Source organism: Alligator mississippiensis, chromosome 13, assembly GCF_030867095.1.
Source record: "Alligator mississippiensis isolate rAllMis1 chromosome 13, rAllMis1, whole genome shotgun sequence".
NCBI classification, from domain to species: domain Eukaryota; kingdom Metazoa; phylum Chordata; order Crocodylia; family Alligatoridae; genus Alligator; species Alligator mississippiensis.
The window spans coordinates 54,192,488-54,218,201 of NC_081836.1; the positions used below are offsets into that span (position 1 = coordinate 54,192,488).

At 44.7% G+C, this 25,714-nt stretch overlaps 1 protein-coding gene across 3 annotated transcripts in view; it reads left to right on the top strand.

The window, feature by feature from the left end:
• USP22 (ubiquitin specific peptidase 22) overlaps positions 1-19,548 on the top strand; it is a 175,478-nt gene extending 155,930 nt beyond the window's left edge. For all 3 annotated transcript variants that reach the window (XM_006272695.4, XM_006272694.4, XM_059716857.1), the window contains 7 exons: positions 3,004-3,109; positions 4,842-5,000; positions 8,362-8,488; positions 12,602-12,693; positions 14,100-14,162; positions 16,151-16,300; positions 18,614-19,548. In XM_006272695.4, the coding sequence (XP_006272757.1) occupies positions 3,004-3,109; positions 4,842-5,000; positions 8,362-8,488; positions 12,602-12,693; positions 14,100-14,162; positions 16,151-16,300; positions 18,614-18,656 (740 nt within the window). In that variant the 3' untranslated portion in view covers positions 18,657-19,548. The remainder of the gene's footprint in view (positions 1-3,003; positions 3,110-4,841; positions 5,001-8,361; positions 8,489-12,601; positions 12,694-14,099; positions 14,163-16,150; positions 16,301-18,613) is intronic.
• The last annotated feature ends 6,166 nt before the right edge of the window (positions 19,549-25,714 follow it).

Genomic DNA, 25,714 nt, shown 5'->3' on the forward strand with positions numbered 1-25,714 from the left:
TAAAAAAGGTAACATGCAGTTGCTACCATCATCGCTGCTGCTAATTTAATTAATTAATCTTCTATAAATATAGCTAGAAATAGATAGCTATAAAGGTACAAGTAATAGACTTCACACACATTCATAGAAAATTCTGGTTTTTAAAGTAAAAGGAACTATTCAATCACGACAGTGATGGCAGAACGCTACATTTCATCTCAGTCCAAACTCTTGAACATGAAAATGTTGTGCCTTTTTGATACAGTTTAATCAATTCAGTTGATGTATACATGCATTCAAGTTGGTTTTGGTTTTGATTTTAAGGCCCCCAAAATGCTTTCCTGCTGTGGCTGATCTCTTTGACAAGGAATTACTGCTCTACCTAGCATGAATTGTTATAGCCATCATGTAAATCTGTGAACGTGGAATTTACTGCATGATAGGATAGAAATGCTGAATACAGCCTTTAACTTAACAGCACAGTCAGTGCCACTGCTAGTTTTCGGCTGCATAATATACCTCCTCGCAGCTTCTGTTATATATTGACAAGTGTGAGTAGGTGGTAGTCTTATTTTTTCCTCCCCTCCAACCAAATGTCATGGGAATTGATGTGAGTGGGTAATGCCCTTCTGTTTTGCTGTGAACAAGCTTGCAGGCTATTCTTTTGAGACCCCTCATCACTGAGCCTAATTGACTTATGTAATTGGAAAGGGAGCATTCTTATTCTCCCGTAGGCAGAAATAACTGTCTATTAAAGGTATCCAGCGGGGGCATTACCTGAGGACCACTGAAAATCTGTAGAGGCTGTTTCTCTGCTTTTGCCTGCTCCAAAACAGAGAAGGGGAGCGGGGGGTAATTGATTTCAGATGGTGGGATTACAGTGACGTAATGGCCCGCTATAGTTTCTGTAAAGGGAAACAGAAACGCAACTTTAAAACAGAGGTAAAATACCTTAACTCATTAACAAAAGCCATGTGCAGTCTTAAAAACTGCAAATGATATTTATAAAGGTGAACAGAGAGAGGCTTTATAATCTTTGAAGAGCTCCTTGGATTGACTTTACTTTGAGCGTAATTCAAGCCTTTTTTAAAAATCCTGGGGGCTGTAGGGGTTTGGTAGGACCTCAGCAGAAATTTATGTTTTAGAAGTATGAATGCTGGGCGTCTGATCATGTAGTTCCCAGGCTAGAACTGAAGCCATTCTCCACGGAGAGCACTTGGATATAAAACTGGATTTTAAATCTACTTGCTATTGATGAAATCAGGTTTTTTTTCCCCCCAAATGTCCTTTGTATGTTGTGTGCATCCCTTTCTTGAGAATGATTTTGAAGTATCTTTTCGAGAGAAGAATGCCTCTAAGGCAGGGAGCTATCGAATCCAGAGAGTTTCTCTGAGCCAGTAAAGCTTGTCATTGTCCCAGGCAGCCCGCTGTGGGAAGCAGTCCTCACCTATGCCTGCTCTTACATGTTAGCAAAGACTGGAACTGTTGTTAATCAGTCATTTTATATCTTCCATTTTCCACAATTTCAGTCCAAAAATCTGTTTTCACTAATCGTGAAAGCAGTCAAAGCCAAGCAAAATATACCTCTAACATAGTCACTGTTTTGCCTGCCTTTCTGTACTTTTAGTGTGATGATTTTTTTTTTTCTTTTTTGCATGGGAATGAAATATAATTAATTTTATAACAATGGCACATTTAATACTAGGTCCTCTCAGTATTTAATTTCAGAAACTAAAACAGAACTAGCTGCTAGTTCAGAAACTAGATACTCCCAGCCAAACTCATTTTGTATTTGTACTTTTTTTTTTTTTTACCTGGGAAATACCGGGATACCTGACAAAACATTTATTCCCAATGTTCCAGCAGCCTCTCTAATAGGGGTTTGAAAGATTATTCAAAACTCAATTTATGAAATTTTTACTAACAGTTCAGAACAGATTCAGCCATGTGTATGTGCTGGGTTTAAAACACTGGTGGCAACAAAGACCTATAAGAAATAATTACTTTAAGCTTTAATTTATCCTCACCATGCCATTCTATTTTAGAAAAATATGTCAATCATTCCCATTTCACTGAAGGGGACACTAAGGCCACAAAGGCCGGAGCTGTTTTATTCTAGGTTATTAGCCCAATGTTCTCATTGCCCAGACCACATTTCTGTGACTGCTGTATTCAATTAATTGTGTTAGGCATCCAATTATGAAATCAGCTGCTCTTCCATGGGTAGCAATACTTGGAAGATGGGCACTCATGCTCACCACCCTTAGAAGTATGTCCACGTTAGTCCCTCCATAAAGACGTTTCAACAGACCTGGCCTATCATACAGTAAATGCCCCTGGGGGGGTGGTAAGCTACCTCTCATTCTCTTACTGATAAAACTTTAGAGCAGTAGGGCCATGTGCATGCTGAAAGAATAGGGGACGGATGCCGGGCGAAGGTTAATGGAGCCTTCACGCAACCTTAATCCTTTTCTCTGTGAAGCTGATTAAGGAAGCACCGTTAGAAATGGCTATTGCTGTCGTCTCCGGAAACCTGTCCTTTAAATTCATTGAAGAAAATAACATGCAATTGTGTGTCCTAAGTGGAATTTGCTGCTTCCCTGCTAAAGGCTGGCCATTAATTTAACTGCAAATGTCACTCAGTGGCCCTGTTCTTGAAGTTTAAATAGTCATTTTCATTACCCACCTTGGCAACAATGCCACCTTGGGAGCCAGGCCTCACACCAGACAGAGCAAGACTGGCCTGTTTCAAGGTAAAGAAGATAGGCTGGCTATTCACCCAGCTTTGGAACCCCACTCCTGTTGAAAATGTATTTAATACCTGGCTATTTTATATTCTGAAAGGGCTTTTCTGTTTTGTTGGCTTGGTTGGTTTGTTTCTTTCCTGGGTTTCTTACATAAAGAGCATCTGTGAGACTCCAAACCTGTGGTATACATGTAAGATGTTGAATGCATGGCTCCAGGCAAACCACAGCTCATCTGAGGGTTTTTAGCTTCTGAGCCTTTTCTTTTGCTTTCCTTCAGGTGATGATAATGGAAAGAAGGCCAACAACCCCAACCACTGTAACTGCATCATAGACCAAATCTTCACAGGCGGACTGCAGTCTGATGTCACGTGTCAAGTCTGCCAGTGAGTTTAATGTTGTTATTTCTGTATTCAGACACAGAGGGGTTAATCTGCCAACGCAGGAGCAGACAGACTTTCCTTCTTATCCCATCAATAAAATATCAGCAGGCTTCCAGTAGGACCAGAACTGTTCACATACAGCGTCAGCTAAATGTAAGCAATTCAAAGGCAAGCGTAGATCAAGGCACAGTGAAAAATCTACTTGGAAAAGTACCAAAAAGATTATGGGTTTCTACCGATTAGGTTAGCATTTTATTGGCCTGCCAAATGTTCATTTCAAAAGTCAGAAGAGGAGAGCTCCACGAGCAATTGTTTTTTGATGGAGAATATGTAGCTGCCATCAGATTTGAAGTGAAACGACTCCAGTATTCATCCGTGTTATTATTTTTCTTAAGTTTCAAGCCTCAAATCTCAGGTTTCCAGAAGGCTGGTATTACATAAACTCAGGTACTGGGAAATAAAAGCTTACAAGAGTCAGGAGAAAAATGTTTTCTGTTCCATGCAATTGGGCAAGGGCACTTGCTTCAAGCAAATGGACGTCACTGTGGTATAGGAGTAGGAGTGCCAGCACATTTTTTTTTTTTTTTGTTCTGATCAAGTATTCCCAACAATTACCTGCACTGTCCTGCAAATAGATGGTTATAGTCTGCTCTTTTTAATCTGTTTTTGTATTTAATTTTCTGGACAAGCCTGCAGAGGCCTCACCACAAAAATGATAGAGAATCATAGAAAAATATGTTGAATGGAGATGGTTTCCTTGAAGAACCACAGAGTCCATACATGATAATAGTGAGCTTCTTGTGGCATCTGCTAGTGGAATAATGTATTATGCCAAAATCTAAAAGAAACGTTAGCAAAGTTAAGGTGGAATTAGAAATTCCTTTTTTTTTTTTTTTTATTTCAAATATTTTGTATCAGTGAAGCTGAATGAAAGGAGGAAAGGTTATAAACTCAAGGAGATTTTTAGTAAAGGAGAGTGAAGGAGACAAAAAGGAAAATTCAGTGGTTGGAGCCAAACATGCCATAATCTGAATGCTTAAGGAGGGCCACGTGCTCTGAGGGACTTCTCCCATCATCTTCCGCTTATTTGCTTATCTTGAGCCATCTCCTAGAAAAATACGAACAAGAACATGGTATATTTTTTGATTCTGTTACTCTCTAAGGTCTCAACTTCCAAATGCCATGGTAGATCCTTGCATGAACCATTAAGTTCCACGTGGCACACCATAGCAGAGCTAGGATTTTTGTCTGGATCCAGCTAGTACAGAGTCGAAGTTCTGTGTCACAGGCCAAGAACTGCACTAGTTTATTTGTATGGAGCCATTCAATTATCAAGATGAGCTTTTGCCTGAACAGGCCATGGTAGTACCAGGGCCAGATTTTGCATCTCTGAATAAATAGCCCAGCCAGTTGGTCCTAAATCACTGGGTTCCATTAGGTAGTAAACTGTACCAAATTTATATCCTGCATCCAATATGTGCAATAAATTTCTTAAAATGTATAATTCTCCCTTTTATGTATTTTTAAATAAATCTCCAGCAAAGGAATTGGCTGTATAAATACTACATTCCATGCTGTTTTGTTGCACAGGCTTTCTGTGACCTGAGCGCCCTCTAGGGGCGAAGTAGAACTGATTGCTTTTTCGTGTAACTGTGTAGTTTGCACCCTACAAGAGGTCACGGTTTGGAGATAGTTATTTTTAACTCCGGCAGCTAAATATTCAACTGTTTTCCAGTGGTGTTTCCACAACAATAGACCCATTTTGGGACATCAGTTTGGATTTGCCAGGCTCCTCCACCCCGTTCTGGCCGCTGAGTCCTGGGAGCGATGGCAGTGTGGTGAATGGGGAGAGCCACGTATCGGGCACCACCACGCTCACAGACTGCTTGCGAAGGTATGAAATGGGCATGACAGAATTTAACTGGGGAAATCATCTCACTTGCTTCAGTTGTCTACAAGTGAGGAATAGCAGCAACTAGCAAGGGGAACAAGCACATCTTATACAGCATTATCCTTGAACCACTTTGTAGTGCCTAAAACAGAGTGAAAAGGAGCCAAAAGAACCTCATATTTAACAAGACCTAAATAAGAGCAGTTGTCTTCAGTGGGAAATAAAGTTGAGTCTGAGTCCAGCATCCTGGGAACGAAACTTCCACCACAGTTAGCCCCAAATGCCCTCCTTTCTGTTGCTTTCAGCAGAGGCCAGGGGTCAAATGGGCCATTAAAACTGACTTCCCCATTGAGTCCTGGAGGTGGTTGGTCTAAGTCTGGTGCACAGCAGAGTAAGAGAACCTGTAGTGGTGGTTCCTGCCCTGCGGACGCAGGACTTCCTTCTCCAGGGCTGTCAGTGTAGGTAGGACCTGTTATAAACATGAACTTGGCTTCTGAGAAACTTGTTTCTAAAACTAACCTGAAACAAAAATGTTTGAGTGGAGGCTGAACTCCATTTCTAATCTGGGCTGTTATAAAGTAGAGTAGGGATAGATGCTTCTCCTAACTATTCTGCACTGTCTTAGTGGGAATCTAGAGAGTCAAGGTAAGAGTGGAAGTCTTAACTCAGATGCTTTATTTTTATTGGCTCGGGTTATCAAAAACAGTTACAGCAGGTTACTGTTTGAAGCTGCAGAAAAGTATATTTTTAAAAATCTCCCGATGGCCTTAGAACAGGGGTGTAAAACATATGGCCTATGGGCTGGATTTGGCCCGTGGAACCGTTGTATCCGACCCACCAGCAGTGCATTGCCCCTCAGCTTTGCATGCTGCCTGCCCCTGGCATTGTCAGCCAGCTAGAGCTTCATGCCATTGGGAGTGGTGTGGAGCTGGGGCATGTGGCTGCAGGGAGCAGCATTCATGCAGCTGCACACCTCCAGCTCTGTGCTGCTGCCCAGCAGCACGGATCTCTGGCCAGTCAGTAGCATCAGAAACGTGTGGCAGCACAGGTCTGGGGACATGCAGCTGCACAGAGCCATATTCATGCAGCACAGAGATGGGAGCATGCCTCCTCAAAGAGTCAGGAACATGACTGTGCTCCACACCCCCAGCTTTGTGTCACTCTCTAGCCAGAGCTTTGCACTGCCATGTGCCCCTGGCTTCGCATGCACACATGCAACTCCATGCAGCCGCATGCCTCCAGACCCACCTGACCAAATGCAGTCTCATGGATCTGGCCTGGGAGCAGGCCCTACAATCTGGATCCAGGCCCCAGCCCAGGGTGAGTTTGACATCCCTGCCTCTGAAGAGAAGGTACAACGTACAGTATCATTCACAACCGTCCTGATGGCTGTTTAAAACAAACAAACAAACAATAGGTATTGATTTACGATAATGCATAATTTCTCTGCATAAATGATGGTAGAACTACTATTATGCCTAGTTTAATCCTTTTGAAGCTTAAGGCAGCTAAGCAGACATCCCCCAAAAAGACTTCATGGCACAAGGATGCGGTGTGCTACATTATGGGAAGAGTCAAATGTAAAGTGTGATCCCGTTGTAAGGTGTAGGGGACCAAATAAGCCACTCCCAGGTGCTGATTCTACAATGTGGGGAAAGAGATGCAAAAACACGAGCTTTTAAAAAAATCCAGGGACAATTCTGAGTTAGAGACAGAGAGATAGGGAGGCAACAAACGTGACTACCGATTAGGTACGTCTGGTCCTGCTTCCTGGATTAAAGGAGTAATCCAGCATCAGATTTCTAAACTCTGACTGTTTCAAGAATGTGGATTAAGTAAAACCAGAGATGAGGAGTGACTAAATCCATTAAGAAAGCCTACAGCAGAGGCAAATCAAAAACAGGGGTGCATGAATTCTGGTGAGGCGCCAGAAGTGGTGAGGAGTAGAATTACAGGAAAAAGGTGATGTGAAAGGAAAAATATTCTGCTTCAAAGATACCACTGAGGTTTCTGGATTTATGAGCTAAGTTGAAGGCAGATGGTAAGAGAGGCCTTTCTTGGCCAAAAAGAGGGTTCGTTGACGCATCCGATAACAGCAAATTCTGATACAGCAAAGGGGCAACAGGAGATTGAATAGCAGAGGAGGAGACGAGGCAGGTGGAAGATGGGGTGGCTGTCACCCAGCAGTGACGGCTCAGTTCAGCACTAGCTGGAAGGAAAACAGATTGAATAGACAAGTAGACAAGGCCGGAAATATGGAGGCAATTTATGGCAGAGCTTAGGTGAGCCTTTGGACACTTGAAAAGGAGCATTTAGCGGAAGGATTCAGAACAGTAATGCAAATGTGGCTTACTGAGAAGTTCCCTGATCAAGACTAATCAGGAAAGCCATTGCTGCAATGGCCTCAGATAAAATGAGAACAGAATAAGATCAGTGATCAGAATCAATACCGCTTGGTCCTTGAGTCTGAGAGTCTGCAGTTGTCTGAAATTTCAGCTTCATATGTCTTAGCACAAAAACCTGAAAGCAGACATGGGAAGAGGGTGTTTGCCTGTGTACAGTGGGGAAGTTTACATTTGGAATTACTGGAATTGAAGTCTGCTCCCCTCGTCTCTCCTCTGGTGAGAGATTTAACTTAATATCGAGATCAGTGAAGCCTAAAAGTTTTTTGTTGTTTTTTTTTTTAAATGTATTTCTGTAAGAATGTATATGTGATAATAGTGTTTTGTCTTTGATTTCCCATGTGCTAACTGTTTCTGCCTCATAAGCTCCATCAAGCCGTTTTAAAAAACCTCTGCCTGATCTCAGCAATGAGCAATCAGCTTTTCAAAGTTGGATTTTGAATGTAAAACTTTTAGTTGCCATTAATGTTTTTCTTTAAAAATACTTTGAACTTAAAAGGAACTCTGTGCACACAAACCCGTCTCCTTCCAGAGTCCTCACCCCGGCTCCCCAAGGCTGTGGGCTGAAACGGCATGCGACTTGTCCACGTTTTTTGAACAAGCTGTGGGCTGGAGACAGGCATGTAACTTGTCCATGTTTTTTGGTTTTGAAAACAGAAGGTCTGTGTAGCCTGTCTAAAAAGGAACTGCTCTGTTGTGGTGGATGAACAAACATTTCATCCCCTTCCTCCGCCACTGATGCATTTCAGGGCAGCTTGCCCAAGTTGAAGGTCTGACGTGGAAATCTGAACCACGGCGCTCTTCTGTTTGTAGAGCTTTTTTTTTTCATTGTCACTTAAAAGCTGTAAGCTTCATCTCCTGTAGTGTCAAGGGGCCACAGGTGGAAATGAAAACTGTTTTCCAGATGCGCCGACAGTAATTTGCCTACATTGTGCATCCCCTTCCTTCTTAATATTTTATAGGTTTACAAGGCCAGAACATCTAGGAAGCAGTGCCAAAATCAAATGTAGTGGTTGCCATAGTTACCAGGAATCTACCAAACAACTCACTATGAAGAAATTACCCATTGTGGCCTGTTTTCATCTCAAAGTAAGTTCACAAAGGGCAGAGTACAGACTCTGCTCCAGGAGGATGAATTGAGCTTCTGAAGATCTTTTCTATTTGGAACTCCGCTGTAACGAACGTATTGTAACATTAACAAGTTTAAAGGCCAGACGGCTTGCCTTTCCAGCTGTATTTTATATTATGGTACCCCACAAAATAGCACTTAGGAATGAAGAGGTAACAGAATTTCTGAACCAGCCCAAAAAACTAATCCCTAGCAGCACATGCTCCTCCTGCACAACAGAATGATTACTCACAAGGCACACAGAGCAAGAAGGGAAATAAAGATATCCTGAGCTTCAGCTGGAAGAGGGCCATAAATGTACTCAGTACGTTGAAGGGAAAAAAATGCCAAAATATGAGACTGCAATGGAGAAGGCTTCCTGTAACTTCCCAGCCAGTTCTCTTAAGATTACCCTGTGGTGGTTGTTAGCAATTTCAACCCAATTGATGTCAGATTCTGTGATGGGTAATAATGTAATAGATGGTCCCACAGGTAGTTCAGCCCTGTGCTATTTATGGCTTTAACTACAAATAATATGATTATGATTCACAGGGAAGCAGGCAGGCAGTGCAGAGCATGGGTGTTTTTCTGACAGGCAGAGCCTCACGAGCAGTACCAGAATATGTTGCAGTAGCATCTGTCATAGTTACAGAGCTAACTGCGCTTCTGATCCCTCTTGGCTTTTCACATGCACACCCACCCTCTGACCTGACTCCCAGTCTCAAGGGAGTTTCAAAAAGCCTGAGCCTGAATTGATTCAATCTTTGCAAGTTAATCTAACCTGGCTAGGCTGAATCAATTTGGAACTGCACAGGCATCCCCTCTGGAATGACAAAATGCAGGCACATGCCTGCAGTGGCTCAGGCTAGAAGCCCGGGGAGCGCTAGCACAGCCCTCCCTTCCATTCTGCAGTGCTGAGCAGAGTGGGGCGTGGCCAGGCTCTGGCAGGAGGCTCTGATTAGGGAGGGGTTCCCCCTTTTCTGACCAGCCCAGCAGGTGATTGATAATGCAGTTTATCACTCCATTAAGAAAACTACAGAGGGACATTACCAGCTACCTATTGATTCCGCCTTTGTCCCGTCTGCCACAGCACGGACCGTAACCAGCATGTGGTCTGCTAGCTAATGCTGAGAGGTGTCTGTAAAGCAGAGGGAGGAGGGGAGCCGGGGGAAGCCAGGCAGATGCCTGCAGTCTTTGCCAGAGCTGCAGCCAGGGAGCAGAGGGGAGGGGCCAGCCCTGCTGTGAAGCAGAGAGCCCCGCCCAGCCAGAGAGCATACTGGGATGCTGGAGAAGTCTAATTTAACTTAAACCAGTAGGAAGTCAGGGACAGACGTTGCATAAACCTTTTTGACCCAAATCACTTAAGTGTGATACTACATTCAGCCAAGTTTTTCTCAAACTGGTTTCAGCCACTTTCAAACCAGTTTATGTGCACTGAACATCTGCTCTGCTACAGGTTTAAACCAGTTTCTGATCAGTTCAACCGGTTTATATGTAATGTCTGTCCCTAGCCAAGTTATCACCTCTCCCAGGGTAGAACTGTGCAGTTCTCCGGGTCTCTGACTGGGTCTTGGGCTGTGGTCACAAAGCACTATCCACAAGCATCTCAACAGGAATGACTTTGGTTTTGGTCCTTGTCATCCTCTTCATGGGAGCAATGACAGTGGTTGCTGATCACCAGACAGCATTGTATATTAAGGCATGATTTTACTCAGAACCAAATTGTATCCAAGGAAACCAACCTTAAAACAATAAAAGGCCTGTATTTATATACCAGGGGTATCCTTAGTTGCTTCCCCAGGGCTTGCATCTCTGGCTTCTGTGTCAGTCTCTCTCACCAAAAGCACCTACTCATCCTGTCCGCCCCACACAAAGGAGTGTCCGGAGGGTCCTTTTAACTGCTCTAGTATTTGTTTGATCTCTGCTCTCAGCAAAACAGCTGTGTCACTTCAGGCTGGAGCCTAGAAGTAGATGATTGTCTTGGAATTGCCCCCAGAACATCTGTTGAGAGGTTGTTTCTCTCTAGCTATTGTGTTTGGTTTCCTGCTTACTTTTTTAGCAGTCCAGCCTCCTGTTTAGCTGTTCATACTGTTATATATATCAATGGAACCATGCTGCATAGTTCTGTTGAAATATAACATATTCCACTAGAACCATACAGTATCTTTATCACACCAGGTCACATACTCTGTTATAAAACTATTACAGATCAGTATTCTTAGATTGCACAGCAACTCCATGTCGGCTACAGCTGCAGCCTGCAAATGGTTTTCCAGAGTTAGCCTATATAAAAACACTTATGCCTGTGCATTGCAGAGGTCAAAAAGGTATGGAACATCACAGCGAGATCCACATCCAAAGGAAAAGATTACCGTTCCTCCCTAATGTAGGAATAAAAATAACTTTTATGATAGACGAAACATGAGCTTCTACATTGGAGTTAGGGTCAGAAGTTGCTTGTAATTTGTGAACCTGCTTGATCTGCTCGGACCAAGCCAGTTGATGGACCACAACAAAACCCTCTCACTGTTTCCCACACCTGCCAGCATTTTCTAACTTGCATCTAAGAGACGTTGAGTTTCAACCAGCTATCACACATCTGTGCCCCAGTCACTGTCAAGCAACAGGACAGTCCTCCAAGGTGACAATGGCCTAATCAGGACAGGCAGTAATGCAGTTTGCGCCTCCTCCCCTACTCCCAGCTGCTCTGAAATGGTCTGCTTAACAGAAAGATTGCTTTCAAGATGACTTGCTTGTTTTTCTTAGCAAAGTAGCGGAAAGAAGTGCTCAGAAGGTGAGGCTGCTCCCTGAGCAAGACAGCGTGAATGAGAGCGTAGGGAAGACATTTCGTCACAGTTCAGCATTTGTGTAGCCATCGCAAGTGAAGATTTTTGAAAATAAGTGATTTTCTCTACAAGTGATTTTGTTGCCCTGTCTGTTCAGTATTGAGATGTAACATTTCATGCATCAAGCCAGATTTGCAACAGCTCTATACCAATATCTGTAGACTCCAACAGCTGTTGTAATGATAAATTGTAAGTTATTTATGGTTTAGCAAATATCAGAATCATCATGGAGGGCATATGTTCTGACATAGTTCATAATGCAATTAAAAAGATGAATGGAGAACCAGAAGTATATAAGTCTTAAGTTTTTGACATCCTGATCTGCTACTGGGGAATTGTTACAGCATTGCAGACAGAGAATAATTAACTAGGAGAGTAAATACAACAGAAGTTCTGAGAAATAGGGAAAGTGGTCCTCTTTAAATAGAAACCCATTCATCGCTTCCTGCTATTTGTTCCAGTTTAGTATTCAGAGTGTGATGAAAGGATGACATTGTATTGCCAACTCATCTCTCCATTTAGGAGAAGAGAGAGATTTTTTTTTTTAAGTTTTTCTTCCTTTTGGTCCTTACTTTGATTTAAGTTTCCTTTGCACAGATGACTGGCATAAAGGTGCTGGTCTCTTGAGATGATTTCTTGCCTGATTAGCTGTGCCATAAGACCAATTCAAAGGCATAGCTGTCCCCAGAACACTTTACTCCCAAGTTTGTAAGCTCTTTGGAGCTAGGGCTGCCAGTTACCATGTTTGTGATTAGCACAATGACAGCCTGGCTCACTTGAGTTTTCTGGGTGTCACCTCAGCAGAAGTGCCCCTCATAACCAAAACTGCCCATAATTGCATCTGGCTCAACACGTAGGTCATCCATTCCATGTAGCAAGCTTTCACCTCTTAGATTCATAGATGTCAGGTCGGAAGGGACCTTATAGATCTTCTAGTCTGACCCCCTGCCGTGGGCAGGAGAGAAAACTGGGCTCAAATGACCCCAGCTAGGTAACCTCTTCATTTACGTAGGTATTTATTTTCTTCAGGAATTGGGATGTTCCGGGGAAAACATGTTACAAGTGTTCTTGAACTTACCAATATATAGATTCTACCAGAAAAATACTCATTGATTTTAGTATCCCTTTCCTGCTGCATGATGTTCTTCTTTGGTTTCATTTTACTCCCTACATGAGATGCATACAAGGAAAGAACATGAGTCTCTTCTCCTAAAACCAAACAAAAACTCTTCCATTTTCTGTCTTTAGCGGTTTGAACATTCAGCTAAGCTGAGGCGAAAGATCACTACATACGTCTCCTTCCCACTGGAGCTGGACATGACACCATTTATGGCTTCCAGGTATGTTCAAGGCTAAAAATCCCTCCAGAAACAAGGTTAATCTGGATACCAGTTGTGCATGTTGTGAAAGGTGGAACGTCCTTTGCGTCGGGGTTGTGGAACAGTGTGCGTAGCAATGCATGTTCAGGGATATCCGTCCAAGTGCATCTGTGCAAAGGTTTGCCCTGGTTTCATGAAATCCATTTCAGAACAAACTTCAGTTGAACAGTGCATGTTGTGCATAAGCAAGGTCCTCCTCAGATGGTTTAAAACTTAGTTTTCTCTTAACATTGGTTTAGCTTCAGAGTTGTAGTTAAATGACAGAGGCATCTATTCCTCACAGCATTAAAGATCCAGCAATCCTTTGGGACCGCACCCAGAGATCCAAACTTTCCCCTGCCCTCCCATGTATATCTAAACATATATACAAGGTTAATTTAAAACCTCTTTCCGCATCTGTTCAGATGCCAAGGGATCAAAAGAGAGCACAGTCCCCATTAATTAAAGGGCATGTTAGCTATTACACTTGACCAGATGTATGCAGACCATTTTCACCCCAAATACCAATCACAAAAACACAAACTTTTATGTAAAAAATCCTTCCATAAGAGTTTGGTTAAGTGATCTGGGACAATAAATACTTACTAAGTATTACAGTCAAACTATTAGTTTGTGGGGTGTTTTGAAAGATTAAGTTGTTATTGTATAAATTTAATCTGAACCAGTAAAAGAACAATTTTAAAATCCTTTACCACAGGGAAACGTAGGTTGCTGCCAGGAAAGAGAAACAGCTCCAAGCCTCCAGTAAATTGCCTGTGTGATATCAGAGAAACTTATTTTATATCCGCGCATTCCAGAGTCTTTGAGGCTTTCCTGCTCCTCTGGGGAATTCTCTGTGGATAGACTAGATGGGTATTGATGGAAGGTTTCACATGTGATAGAATATAGTCATTATTACATCAGGGTAATAGGCGCTGGGCTTTTTTGTAGCAGGGGATTCAGGAGTCAGGGTTTCATCAGCCTCTGAAACCATGAGGGAAATTGTATTGCTGTAGTCAAAATTGCAAAATAAACTTTCAAGTCAGAACAAGGGAGGTTGACTCACCATAGTTTAAGGAGTTAATGTAATTAGAGAGTCAAATAAATCTTTCCTTGAGCTGCCTTAAAGTTTGGAGACTCAGAAGCTGACTTAAGCATGCGCTTGCTCACAGGATGAGGCCCTGCTGGGAGAAGAAATCCCATTTAGGTGCCACTGATGCGAGCACAAATAAAGCATCCTTAGTGCTTAGCAAGCCACTTGTACCACTGAGCATGGTCGTATTTATATCTGGAGGCAGAAAACAGGCTCACAGTGCCACACATGACCCCCTTACCTATGCTTGCAGTACCACTGCTTTAAGTAACTGTTTTTTGTATTTTTGTTGCAGTAAAGAGAGCAGGATGAACGGGCAATACCAGCAGCCTACGGATAGTCTAAACAATGATAATAAGTAAGTGGTACACTGCAGTCCTCTCCTATTGTGCATGGCGGCTGGCTTTAGCAAGGTGAAGTTGAATCTGGTCTGTGTCCTGCCGTGATAAGTGCATTGTCGTATTTCCCAGCACAGTCTGAACCATTGCGAAATAAAGCTTCATACTGCAGGTTTTACTTAGCCTTCATAGTTTTTGGCAACTCATGGTAGACTGAACACTAGTAGTGATGATATGGTATGAATTAGAAGTCGTTGGTATAAGAGTGAGAGAGGCTTTTTCTTTAAATGCTTTTACTTCTGTTGCAACAGGGGGTGGGAACTATCATTACTGACTGTGAGGAAGTTCCAGAGACTGGAAAAAAGCTACTGTTGTGCCAATATTTTAAAAGGGTAAAAAGGGATGACCCCAATAATTATAGGCCTGCCAGTCAGGCATTGATCCTGGGTAAAATAATGGAATGGCCGATATGGGACTCAATTAAGGATTAAACTGGGGCAATTAATGTCAATCATCATGGGTTTATGGAAAATAGATCTTGTCACACAAACTGATATCTTTTTTTTATGCGGTTACAAGTTTGGTTGACAGGGTAATAGGGTTGATGGCGTAGACTTCTGTAAGGCATTTTACTTGGGTCCACATGACATTATGATTAAGAAATTACAGTGATACAAAATTGCACATTAAATGGATTAAAAACATGCTGCTGATAAGTCAAAATTTAAGTGGGGAATTGTCATCAAAGAGGTGAGCTTCCAATGAAGGCTCCCTCAGATTGTTTCTTGACCCTGGACTATTTAATATTTTTATCAGTGCCCCAGAAGAAAATAAAAATCAGGTGCCACAAAGATGGGGGGAGTGGTAAATGGCACAAAGGACAACTCATAGCTATATGGTGATCTCAATCTTTCGGGTATGCTGAGCACAAGCCAGCGATATACATTTTTAATACAGACAGAGGTAAAGTCATGTGGGTGAAAGAAAGAATGTAGGCCATGCGCAGAGGATGGGATAGTCTCTCCTGGGAAACAAGGTTTTCAGCCCTCTGAAAAAGGCTTGGGAGATGTGCTAGATAATAAGGTAGCATGAGTTCTCAGTGTAACACCATGTCCTAAAGGGTTAATATGATTTCTGGATGTACCAACAGGGCAACATTGGGTAGGAATAGGAGGTTATAATGTGTTTGCTACAGCCACTACTGGAAAACTGATCTGGTCTGGGGTCCACAGTTAAAGAAGAAAAATTAAAGAGAGTAGAGAAGAGTCATGGGAATGACTGAAGGATTGGGCAAATGCATTTTAGAGTGAAATACTCAAGGAGCTCAATCTGTTTGGTTTAAGCGGTGATTTAATCACAGCCTGTAAGTACCTCCGGGGGGTGGGGAGGGGAGTAAAGAACCACAAAACACTCCTTGCTATAGCACACTAAAGGTATAACTTGATCTGGTGACTGGAAATCCAAGACAGACAAATTCAGGCTAAAAATAGGGAGCAAACTGTTAATAGGTAGGGTAACTAACCACTGCATCAGCTTACCTTCACTGGAAATGTTTAACTCCAGATAGGGATGTTTTTCTAGAGCTTTGCTATAGTCCAAAATGGACAAAGGGGAGGGAAGTGCTATGGCCTGTGTTATACCAGGGGTCAGACAAGATGATTAAAATTGTCCCTTCTAGCCTTATTGCCTACTGATAGAAATCTATTTATTTTCAAAGAAAAACCTCTGACCGCTCTCCCAGAGCTGTAATAGCACAATCAGTTTCAGGGAGTAGCAAGATAAGGGGGGAAACCGCGGTTCTTTTTCTTTAGATGAAGGCAACCCATCCCCACCCACTGTTAAGTGTACTGGTGTGTTAATGCCATTAAAGATCCCATCCACTGCTTATGCAGACGCATAGACGAGCACAAGTTTCTACATATATGAAAATGCCAAGTGTTTTTCTTTCTTTTCTTTTCCCTCCCTGCCATGGATCCAATCATTCAGTAACCATGCTTTTCCCTACCAGGTATTCCTTGTTTGCAGTAGTTAATCACCAAGGAACCTTGGAGAGCGGGCACTATACCAGCTTCATCCGGCAACACAAGGACCAGTGGTTCAAATGTGATGACGCCATCATCACCAAGGCTAGCATTAAGGATGTACTAGACAGTGAAGGGTAGGTTGTGGACAAACAAGGGGATGGGAAAGTTTTGTCTTTAATACAAGACCCCATGTTGGTGGAAGGAAGACAGTTGTTATGAAGCAGAAAAGGGGTGTGGTGAGAGCCACAGGCGAGTGAGTGGCAGCTGGACAGGGTGAGAAAGAAGTCGAGTTTGAAAAATGCTGTGAAAGTACCTTTGTAGGAGATCCCCCTGCCAAACATCTAGAGGAGGTCGCCCCAGGAAGGAGGAAGCAAGTCTGACCCAGCAGCTTGACCACTGAGACAGTGAAGGCCAACTTCCAGCTCTGTCTGTGCATCATACAAGACTGGTGTCTGTAACTGGCACTCATGTTCACTGTCTCCTACAAGGAGACACAAGATCCTACAACGTCACCAACAGGACAGGTGCTCTGTCCCCATTTCCTTCTCCACCTGAAGTCACAAAGATCAGGAAGACCTTTTTAAGCTTTTGCAAATGGAAGAGGCTTGTTTGGCCCCAGCTGACGATCAAACAATATGGTGTTGAGTGTCATATAAATATCTGAACAGACACCCCGAAAACAAAAGCCATGACTCTGTATGAAAAGCCAGGTAAAACCCCTCTAAGATTACTATAACGGCAAGCGATTGAAGAAAAGCCAGTAGGAAACGCTGAACCACAGAGAGGCAGGGGAGTGCGGAAAGCAGGTGTGATGCTAGTACTTTTAATTTTTCCTTTCAATTGATTTTATGTTGACACTGTGGCTTTAACTCTTTGCATCCAGCAAGTACTGGGAAGTTGCACAAAGGCATTTGTACATGTTTGTCATTCGAGAGGCATCAGGGATTGTGTTCTATTTTGAGAATAAATAAGACAACTTAAAATCTGTAATCGCCTCCATGCTGGCATTTCCAACCATGGGTTTGGTATTGGAAAGATCAGATCTGTTTTGTTCTTGTTTTTAATTATACCTGACATTTTCTTTGATTGCTGTAGGCACAGATGTTCAGTTTACAATTTTTTAATAGGTTTTCACTTTTCTTTTTCTGAAATTCAACCTGGCAATGTGCCTTTGCTTTATAATACCCATTTTTTAGTGCCAAATTATTTTGCTTCATTCATTCATTCTAAAGGTCAGTGGACCAAATTAGTTTAGTGGGTTTTTGTTTTGGAAGGAGACAGGTAACGGTGCTTCTGGGGCTGGTCTCATCTGTGGAAGTAGCTCGCAGCTCCTCTCAACAGTAGCCTCCCCAGCTGATTTAAGACACAATGTTAACTAACTGAAAGGAATCTTATCCATTTAGTCACTATCTAAATAAATGCTGACTCTGACTGGGCCTCCATCTGTGGAAGGAGGCAAAAGGTTAAGGGAACTCTATGGGAGGGGGAGGAGATGAGAGGTAATAGTCTTTTTGTGGCTCTCAGTCTCCAATTTTAACTGAGCCTTGCAGCAAACCTGCTGAGATGTGGGGGGGAGGGAGAGGGGATGGGATGCACAGGGATTGCTTCACTGAACTGCAGGCTTCATATGGGTATAGAGTTCAGTAGTCTTATAGCAATCCTCAGAAAGACTGCATGGTATTTTGGAAGAGAAGAGAAGTTTTATCCAGTTGAAACCACAAAGCAAAGCATAGGTAGATGCGTTAGATACGCTGCCGGTCAGATTTGGGTGGGTATGCAAGGGTCCTTGGTTCTTTTTAAAATCAAGGGGAACTGGATCTTTAACAATTAAGTGGTGGAGACCTCAGTCTTACAGCTGCCTCAGAAAATGGCCCCTCCAACAGTCCATGGGCTTGAAGGAGAGGGTGTCCCAGGCAGAATCTCCATCGCCATTTTTTACAGCATCCTCAGTCGAGTGGAGATCCTCCCCACTTCCCCAAGTAGTAACCTAGCGCACCCTGCTTAGCTTTCAAACCGTGACTATAGCTGCAGGGTGCATAGTCAAAGAGGTTTGTAAGACCCGGCTAAACAAAGCCTTGGCTGGCATGATCTAGTTGGGGATGGTCCTGCCTCAAGCAGGGGGTTGGACTAGACGTGACCTCCTGAGGTCCCTTCCACCCCTCACTTTCTAATGAACAGATTGGGAGGGTGATAAAATCCTTTCAATTGACTTTTCCTGGTCGTTGTAGGAAGCGGACACGCTTCCCTGGAATCTTTCCTTAAAAATGTGTGTGTGTGTGTGTATATGTATGTATGTATATATGTATATATATATATATATATATATATATTAAGCTAATAGTCCTCTTATCATGAGTGGGTCATTAGAAATATAAAGCTGCTGTAATGTGCAGATAAAATGGTGTCTTTTCTTCTTTTTTTTTTCTTTCCTTTTCTTTTTTTTGCAGATATTTGCTGTTCTATCACAAACAGTTCCTGGAGTATGAGTAGCCTTATCCAGCAGCTTGTCAGATGAATGAAAGGAAGCAAATAAGCAAGCCTTCTGAAATGACACACAAACCTACCTGAAATGAAAAGACCCATTAAACAACAACTAGCACTGAGCTGTAACAGGACCTACTTGACACTGGCTCACAGCCTGGCGGAGTAAGAAACGAACAATGTCCAATGTGTATGCAGTCCTGCAAGGACAGAAAGGGGGGAAAATAAAGAGGCTACAGTCAGTCACGTAAGAGAGGAAATATTACAATGAAAGGAATGCTCTGGGTGGGGAAACGGGAGCAGAGGAGTCCGGGCAATGGTACATCTCCTGTGGTCCTCCGAAATGTGTGTGGGAAGGCAAGGGGGGTGTACCCTCATCTCCATACAGCATCTTCTCCATTGGTGCTTCAGCTCCAACTGACCAATCATATAACAGTTATAATTCAAAAAAAAAAAATCCAAGCCCATTTTTTTTATGCATATGGGTCTGAAAGCAGTGAAGTGGAGGAGGAGGGGATGACACAATTAAGGACTTTGCAAGTATCTTTTTATTTGTGAATTTTAGTTATTAAATAAATACAGTATGAAACTATTAGACTCTTTTGTTTCGACAAACTTAAAAAAGAAAACCCTGGATTGTGGAACCGAAGCGACAGTACTGAGACAGGTTTCCAAGCATGCCTGCGGCCCAGGTACCATTGATGCCATTGGACTGCTCATCACAGCATCAGCACAGAGTCTTGTTCTGTTTGAGCCCTTTTTTTTGTTTTTGTTTTGTTTTGTTTTCTATAAATAGCTATTTTCTTAATTTTTTTTCCTTTTATTCCCTTTTTTTCACGAGAATGAAATTCATAAATGCAACCATCAGTAAAATGAATGAATTGGCGTGTTTATACTGTAAGAGTGGTCTTGGTTCTTTTTGTTTCGGGGGGGGAAAAAATGTTGTGTGTCGGTTTGATTTAGCAAGGAGGTGGCGTTTGCAAGACCCTTGGTATTGAAAATGTACCATCTGCTAGAGATGGCTGCTGCCGGTGGAGCAGGGAGGGATGGCTCTGCTGCTATGGAGCACTTCTGCAATGCACTGGCTAGGAAGTAAACAAAGCGTTTTCTCCCGCTGTATTCACCAGGCTTTCACTGGCTCCTTGTGTCCTCCCACATCTGTTAACTCTTTGCATATGTCTCTCTCCTGTGTCTGATCCCAGCCTCCTCATCGGTGTCCTTTGCCCTTAGTCGCTGGCACACTTCGGCCTTGTCACAAATGCATTTCTGTTCCCTTCTCTCTCTGCTCTCTTTATAAGTGTCCTATTGGCATAACTCGACATGCGCTGTCTTACTCCCAGGAGGCTGGGACATAAATTGAATTGCAGTCCAAGGGGGAAAGGGTTTGCTCACCTTTTAACCCTTCGCAATGCAAAGCTTGAAAACAGTAATAAAAATGGTTTTGCCCCTCTCCCCTCCCCTGCGCAGTGGGTTTTACAAACCTTGGTCTGGTCAAGCTTTAGCCCCTGTATTTCTGTGTAAGGGCTACATGGAAAAGGTCTTGTTCTATCTCTGCATATGTACTCGGACGTGTTGGCAGCAGCAGCAAAAGATTCTCCTTGTCGGGTGCAGCCTGGACTGGGGTGGTCAAGGCAAAGAGAGCTTGTCTGCACAGCTAACTGGAGAATGAGAAAAGGTTAAACCGACCCCTGTCATCTGGAGACAACTCACCTGTGCCTACCTGCATAGGACAGATCTGGAGAGCAGTGTGGTGTACTCGGCGGAGGGGATGGGAGGAGACTAAGCAAAGCTATTTCTGGAATGAGCATCTTGCAACTGAAGCTCCACACCAGACTGGATTCCCATTGTTGATTCACGTGCCCAGAGGAGGACAACAAGCCAGCCCTTCTGTAGTGCAAGAGGTTTCTGCAACACCCACTGACAGCGGCAGAAGCTCAGAAGTGTATTTGAACCAGCTAGCATCTAGTGCACCCACCAGCCAAATACGGGAAGCAAACCTGAAGGTGCTGGGGCCAGCAGGCAGCACGGTTCCTGCTTGGCAGGTAGAACACTGGGCTTTCTTAACCTGTCTACCCCATCCTCCAGCTTGGAGGAGTTCAGACTTTATTTGGTGACGATCGCATTTAAGTGGGTGCTGCAGAGTTGTCGTAGCAAAGGAAAGAACTGCAGATGGAGTGTAAAGGATCGTGCGCGCACGCATCCAGAACCGCGTGTGCTTATTGTGCAGACACTTGACGACAGCTTCTGCTACCTTTTTAATAATGCAGCAAGCTCGCAGTGGAAGAAAAGAAGCAGCCTCTCGTTATTCCTTAGCTGGTTCCTGATGCAGCTTGAGCCACCACCTTGGATGTTACCGAAGACGGGGCACCACCTTGTGGCAGAAAGGCATCCTTGGCTTTGTGACGCCGAAAGCCTAGCCCTCCCTTTCCTTTCCTGCTGCCGAAGGCGAAGGAAGGAATTGTGTTCTTGCTGGCGCAGGTTCATCTGCGGGAGCAAGCCCCGTCCGACGTGTTCATCGCGTGCAAGGAAAGGGCTCAGGAGACAAAGCCAGCTCTGTGGAACCAGCCTTAATGCTCTCTGTTATGTGCTAGGGGAAGGCACATCCTTGGCATTAGCAGATCTGTGATGACATGTATTTTTCAAGGAGTGGGGGGAGGGTGCCTTTCACGGCTGTGCTTCATTTGAATCTAGAGTTTCAAGCAAGCAGAAAGCTGCTTTTGGCTGGAAGGTCGGTCCCTGCATCCTCTGCAGAAAGGCTGGTTGATACCTCCAGCAATAGTAAATCATGACGACGGGGGAGTGGCAGGATTGCCACCGCTGTGACAACCAGCGCCCTGTAAAAATCTCTGCCTCACTAGGCCTTGTGCTGTCTCTGCCTCTGCATAAAAGATGTTAAGCTCCTGTTCCAGACACGTATGTTAGAGAACTAGGAGGATCCCTGCTGCTGTCTTGCCCCCACTGCTGCTTCTCCACGTCAGCTCCTGGGAAACCCAGCAAGGCCTTCGGTGCTTCATAAGGGCACGGGCTGAGTGATGCCTGCCTCGAAACCGGCCCACAGCTAATTATCCTGTTGTTTCGACTCCTGACTTTAAACGCATTCTGGAAAGCAGCTCAACCTGCCCCTTGCGTGCTGAGCACTGCCCTGACCAAGCAGCAGAAGAAATTCCCAGTGACTGGGTGGAAGCAGCGTGTGCAACACGGCACATCACGCTTAGCTGCTGGTGTTGACATAGCTTTGTACATGAGGCAAAAATAAAGGCCAGAGACCCTTACTATGCCGTCTGTTGACCCCTTCCCTCTCCCCCGGCCTCTTGACTAGGGGGAGATCATCATTTCAGTCCATTTCTTCAAGGCGCCTTGTACTTTCGGTTACAAAACACAGGGGTTTTATAGAGGGACCCTCGGGAAGGTTAATCTGAATTAACTGCAGGTGTAATTTTTAAAGGGGCTTAATTACACTGCATTAAATCCTTGTCTAGATGCTTTTAAGGTAGGGGCATGTGCATATTTTTGCTATGCAGAAAAAGGGGCTGGACTTTACTGGGCATAAAGTGCTCTGAAGCTACTGGCCAGGCGCACTCTCCCCCCGCTCGGTGAATGGAAGCAGTAACGTCTCCCTTGAAGAAGGAGGCTTCCACTTTGACTCATAAAGAAGTCAGGTTGCAAGGGACCTCTAGTCCCAGCCCCAGCCCAAGGCAGGGTCTTCCCTATCCAAACCGTCCCACACAAATTTGTGGGGCAGGCGCGCGCGCGCAGGCCATCAGCACAGAGTAGACGACGCACGATGCAGCCTCGCCCACGTCTACGCTGCAGTAATTGTTCATCCGTCCTTGCCCTGATTCAGAATGAAAGTGGCCTTAATTCAATTTAGCCGAATTCACTTTGGCGAGCGAGCAAGCGAGCCGAGCAGGCCGCTGCGAGCTCCCGCTGCCTCCGTTCCTATTAGACGGGTACGTTGCTAACCTCACTCGGAGGAAGTCGGTTCTGCCGTGCGCGGCCAGCTGTAATTAGGTAGCCGCAGCTGCCTGGATGCAGACTCTGTTGGTTCTCTCGAGTCTGTTGCATTAACGCGTCTAATTGTTTGTACTTGGCGTTTGCAAATATCCCATTCTCTCATTGCCTATCGGGCTGAGGGCTTATTCTGTGTTCCTTTTCCCCTCAATATTGATACAATGATTGTTTGTACTAAATTCCCATAGAAAGGGGGGAGGGGGAGGGCATGTGCAACATTCACTTCCCATTTATCATAATAGCTTGGCGCCTGACAGGCTTTTTTCTGCGGTCTCCAGGATTGCAGCAACGCAGGCTGCCTTCTATTGTAGGGCACGGCTGTTCTCCCTGCCTCCGTCGCAGCCAGTGCCAGAGAAAAGCTAGCACTTAATAGCAGCTACAGCATGGGCCGCTCTACTGCGCGGGTTGCTTGGTAACGGGAGGGAGGCCTGCCAGAGGGCAAGTGGACTCTGAATTAATGAATGAATGAGAACAGCATCCGGCCTTCTTGCGAACAGGGGGACTTGGCTCGCGAGAGTCGAGCAGCGTGTGCTGTCATGCTAACCGTTTTTTTTTTAATGTTGCTTTGTTTGAGCTGTTAATGAGCACTTCAGCCCCCTTGAGACAGATCCTGGTTGCAACTGCACTGCTTACGGGGGGTGGAGATCTCCGGCTGAGATTTTTTTTTTTTTTGGTTATTTATTTCACTTACAAGGCTCTGCCTCTTTTGGCAGACACCGGGGAGCGAGGATTGGAGCTATTTCCCCACAGTGACTAGGATCACTTCCCCGGGCATTGTGAGAGAGAGCCCGGAGCATCTGAGCTGAGCTAAGCTAAGCTAAGCTGCTGGCCTTGAAGCGTTACGAGCGCCGCGTCTTGGGAGACGGCTCGTTTCGTTTCTCGGTGGCCAATTCATACCTGGCCTGGGTTGATGATCAGCTGAAAGCTGCTACCCTCTGATCTCTGTTAGGCTCACGCCAAGCGAAATTTCTGTGGTCTCAATCTAGTTCTCAGAACAGAAGTGCCTGCACACAAAACAAATCCCGGGGGATACCCACATCGCCCTTTGCTGGCAGGGCAGCCAAAACGAGCCTTATGGGGACAGAAGTCCTTGCTCAGGCCGGAATAGTCTCCATGGCTTGGGGTATCGAGCCATGCTGGCCCGGGCGTGCAGGGCCATCCTGCACTCGCGTCGTGTCATTGCTTCATTCTCCAGGGCTGTTCATGAAGCACCTCTCCCCAGCGCGGTCGTTATCCACAGAGACAGCAAGAGGTGCCGTACCTTGCAGGGGACCTCGCGTATCCTCTCCACTGTGCATGGAGGAACATTGAGCAGTTCAGTTCTGCGCTCCAGATGCTGCTGAACAAAGCTCAGTAAACAAACTGCATAAGGGAGCAGCTTCCTATCCCTCGTCTATAAATGTCACACGGGTAAGAAATAGCAATAATGACCTGCAGGCCGAGCTCTTCCTGGCAAGCAGCGACCAGCTAGTTTTGCATCATCCTCCAGCCCGTCATTAACTGCCAGGAAACAGCCCTAGTCTTCAACCACCGTGTCTCAGTTTGAAACTGCTTGGGCCTAGAGCTGCCGTCTGTGCTGGCTACCGGACATCCACCTCCTCCCTCTTCAACAGCCTCATTCTCCTCCATTACGACTTCCACAAAGACCAACAACTCCCCTTGTAGCTGCTGACCGAGACAGAAACCTCCCGTTCCCTGTAAGCCCCAATGATGTGAGTGATGCTCCCTGTTGCACACAGCCCTGCCCGCCCCTCCCATGCAAGAGGCCCACAAATGTGTGTTATTTTTTAACAGGAAAGTACAACATCATCAGTTTGTGCCATCGTCCTGATAGACAGGCCCTGTGCCTCGGCTGGCAGCATTTCAAGGCTCAGTCGGCGGATTTGAGAAACCAGGCTGGAGAAGAGGAGATTTGATGCAAGTCTGGGAAGGCTTCACCTTTCTTCTGTGTTCATTGTCCTAAAGGTACATGCCGTGCAATTGAAGAGAGGTCCCTGCCATTGCATCCCTCTGCAGGGACTTCAACTACTGTATGGGAGAATGTGGAGACAGAGATTGCTGCTCTGAGTCTGAGTGCCGTTTTGGGTTTGCCAGAGCCAAGCAGTTCATTAGGTGAGCTTGGATAAGCCATCAGACAGCAGTGTGGCCAGTGTCACATCTGCCTGCCTTTTGACCCCACCCCAGCCTGAATGGCCAAGTGCCTGCCAATACCTGGGTTGAGTGGGGGGCAGCCCTCAGCAGGGCCCTGAGCAAGGCTTTACATTATGCCTCTGGCGCTGTAGCAAGATATCTTAACTACATCCTGGTGCCCTTCAGGGGGCAGTTCAGGATGATGAAAATTTAGGGCTAATGAGAAACTCCTCTGTCACCCCAGGATATGTGGTAGCTGGAGTCCTCGCCTCACCTCAAAGCCACTCAGGGCACGTCTACACATGCATTAATGCGCTCTAATTGCTGCTCATTAAGTTTAGTACCTGTAATAAGAAGTATTAACTCAATGTGCTGTAGTAGTGCCGGCGCACACCTTTTTAGTGATATCAATGCTCAGTAGACTCATTTGACTGCACATTAACACAATAGCACGGCTGTTGCCATGATGTGCTAATGCGCAGTAGAATGAGTTTACTGCGCATTTAGTGTCTCATGTAGACGCACCCTCAGCTCTCCAGCTTTGGCCGGTTTCTGCTCTGTGTCCTGAGGTTATCCTGTCCGCAACAGTACCGCCTGGGGCACTGACGTGGCAGTGCCAAGAAGACGAGTCCCATTCAGTGCAGGAAGATACTAACCAGGTGGAATATTTTAAAACAGTTTCTTAGAGATGTATTATGTGTTGTTGTTTTTTTTTAAAAGGTGGCACTTGTTGGCAGTATTATAACCCCTCGCTTGCACTTTCTTCTAGCTGTCTAAAGATGGTGGTAATTTTCTCATGACAAATATTGAGTTTCCTGAGCTTGGTTTCCTGGTGTTTCTCCTCGCACTCAGTTCTACAAGGCAGAGTCCCCAGCAAGTCTCTTCAAGGCAGGTGGCTTCTCATCCTCACAGTGTAAGATTCATGT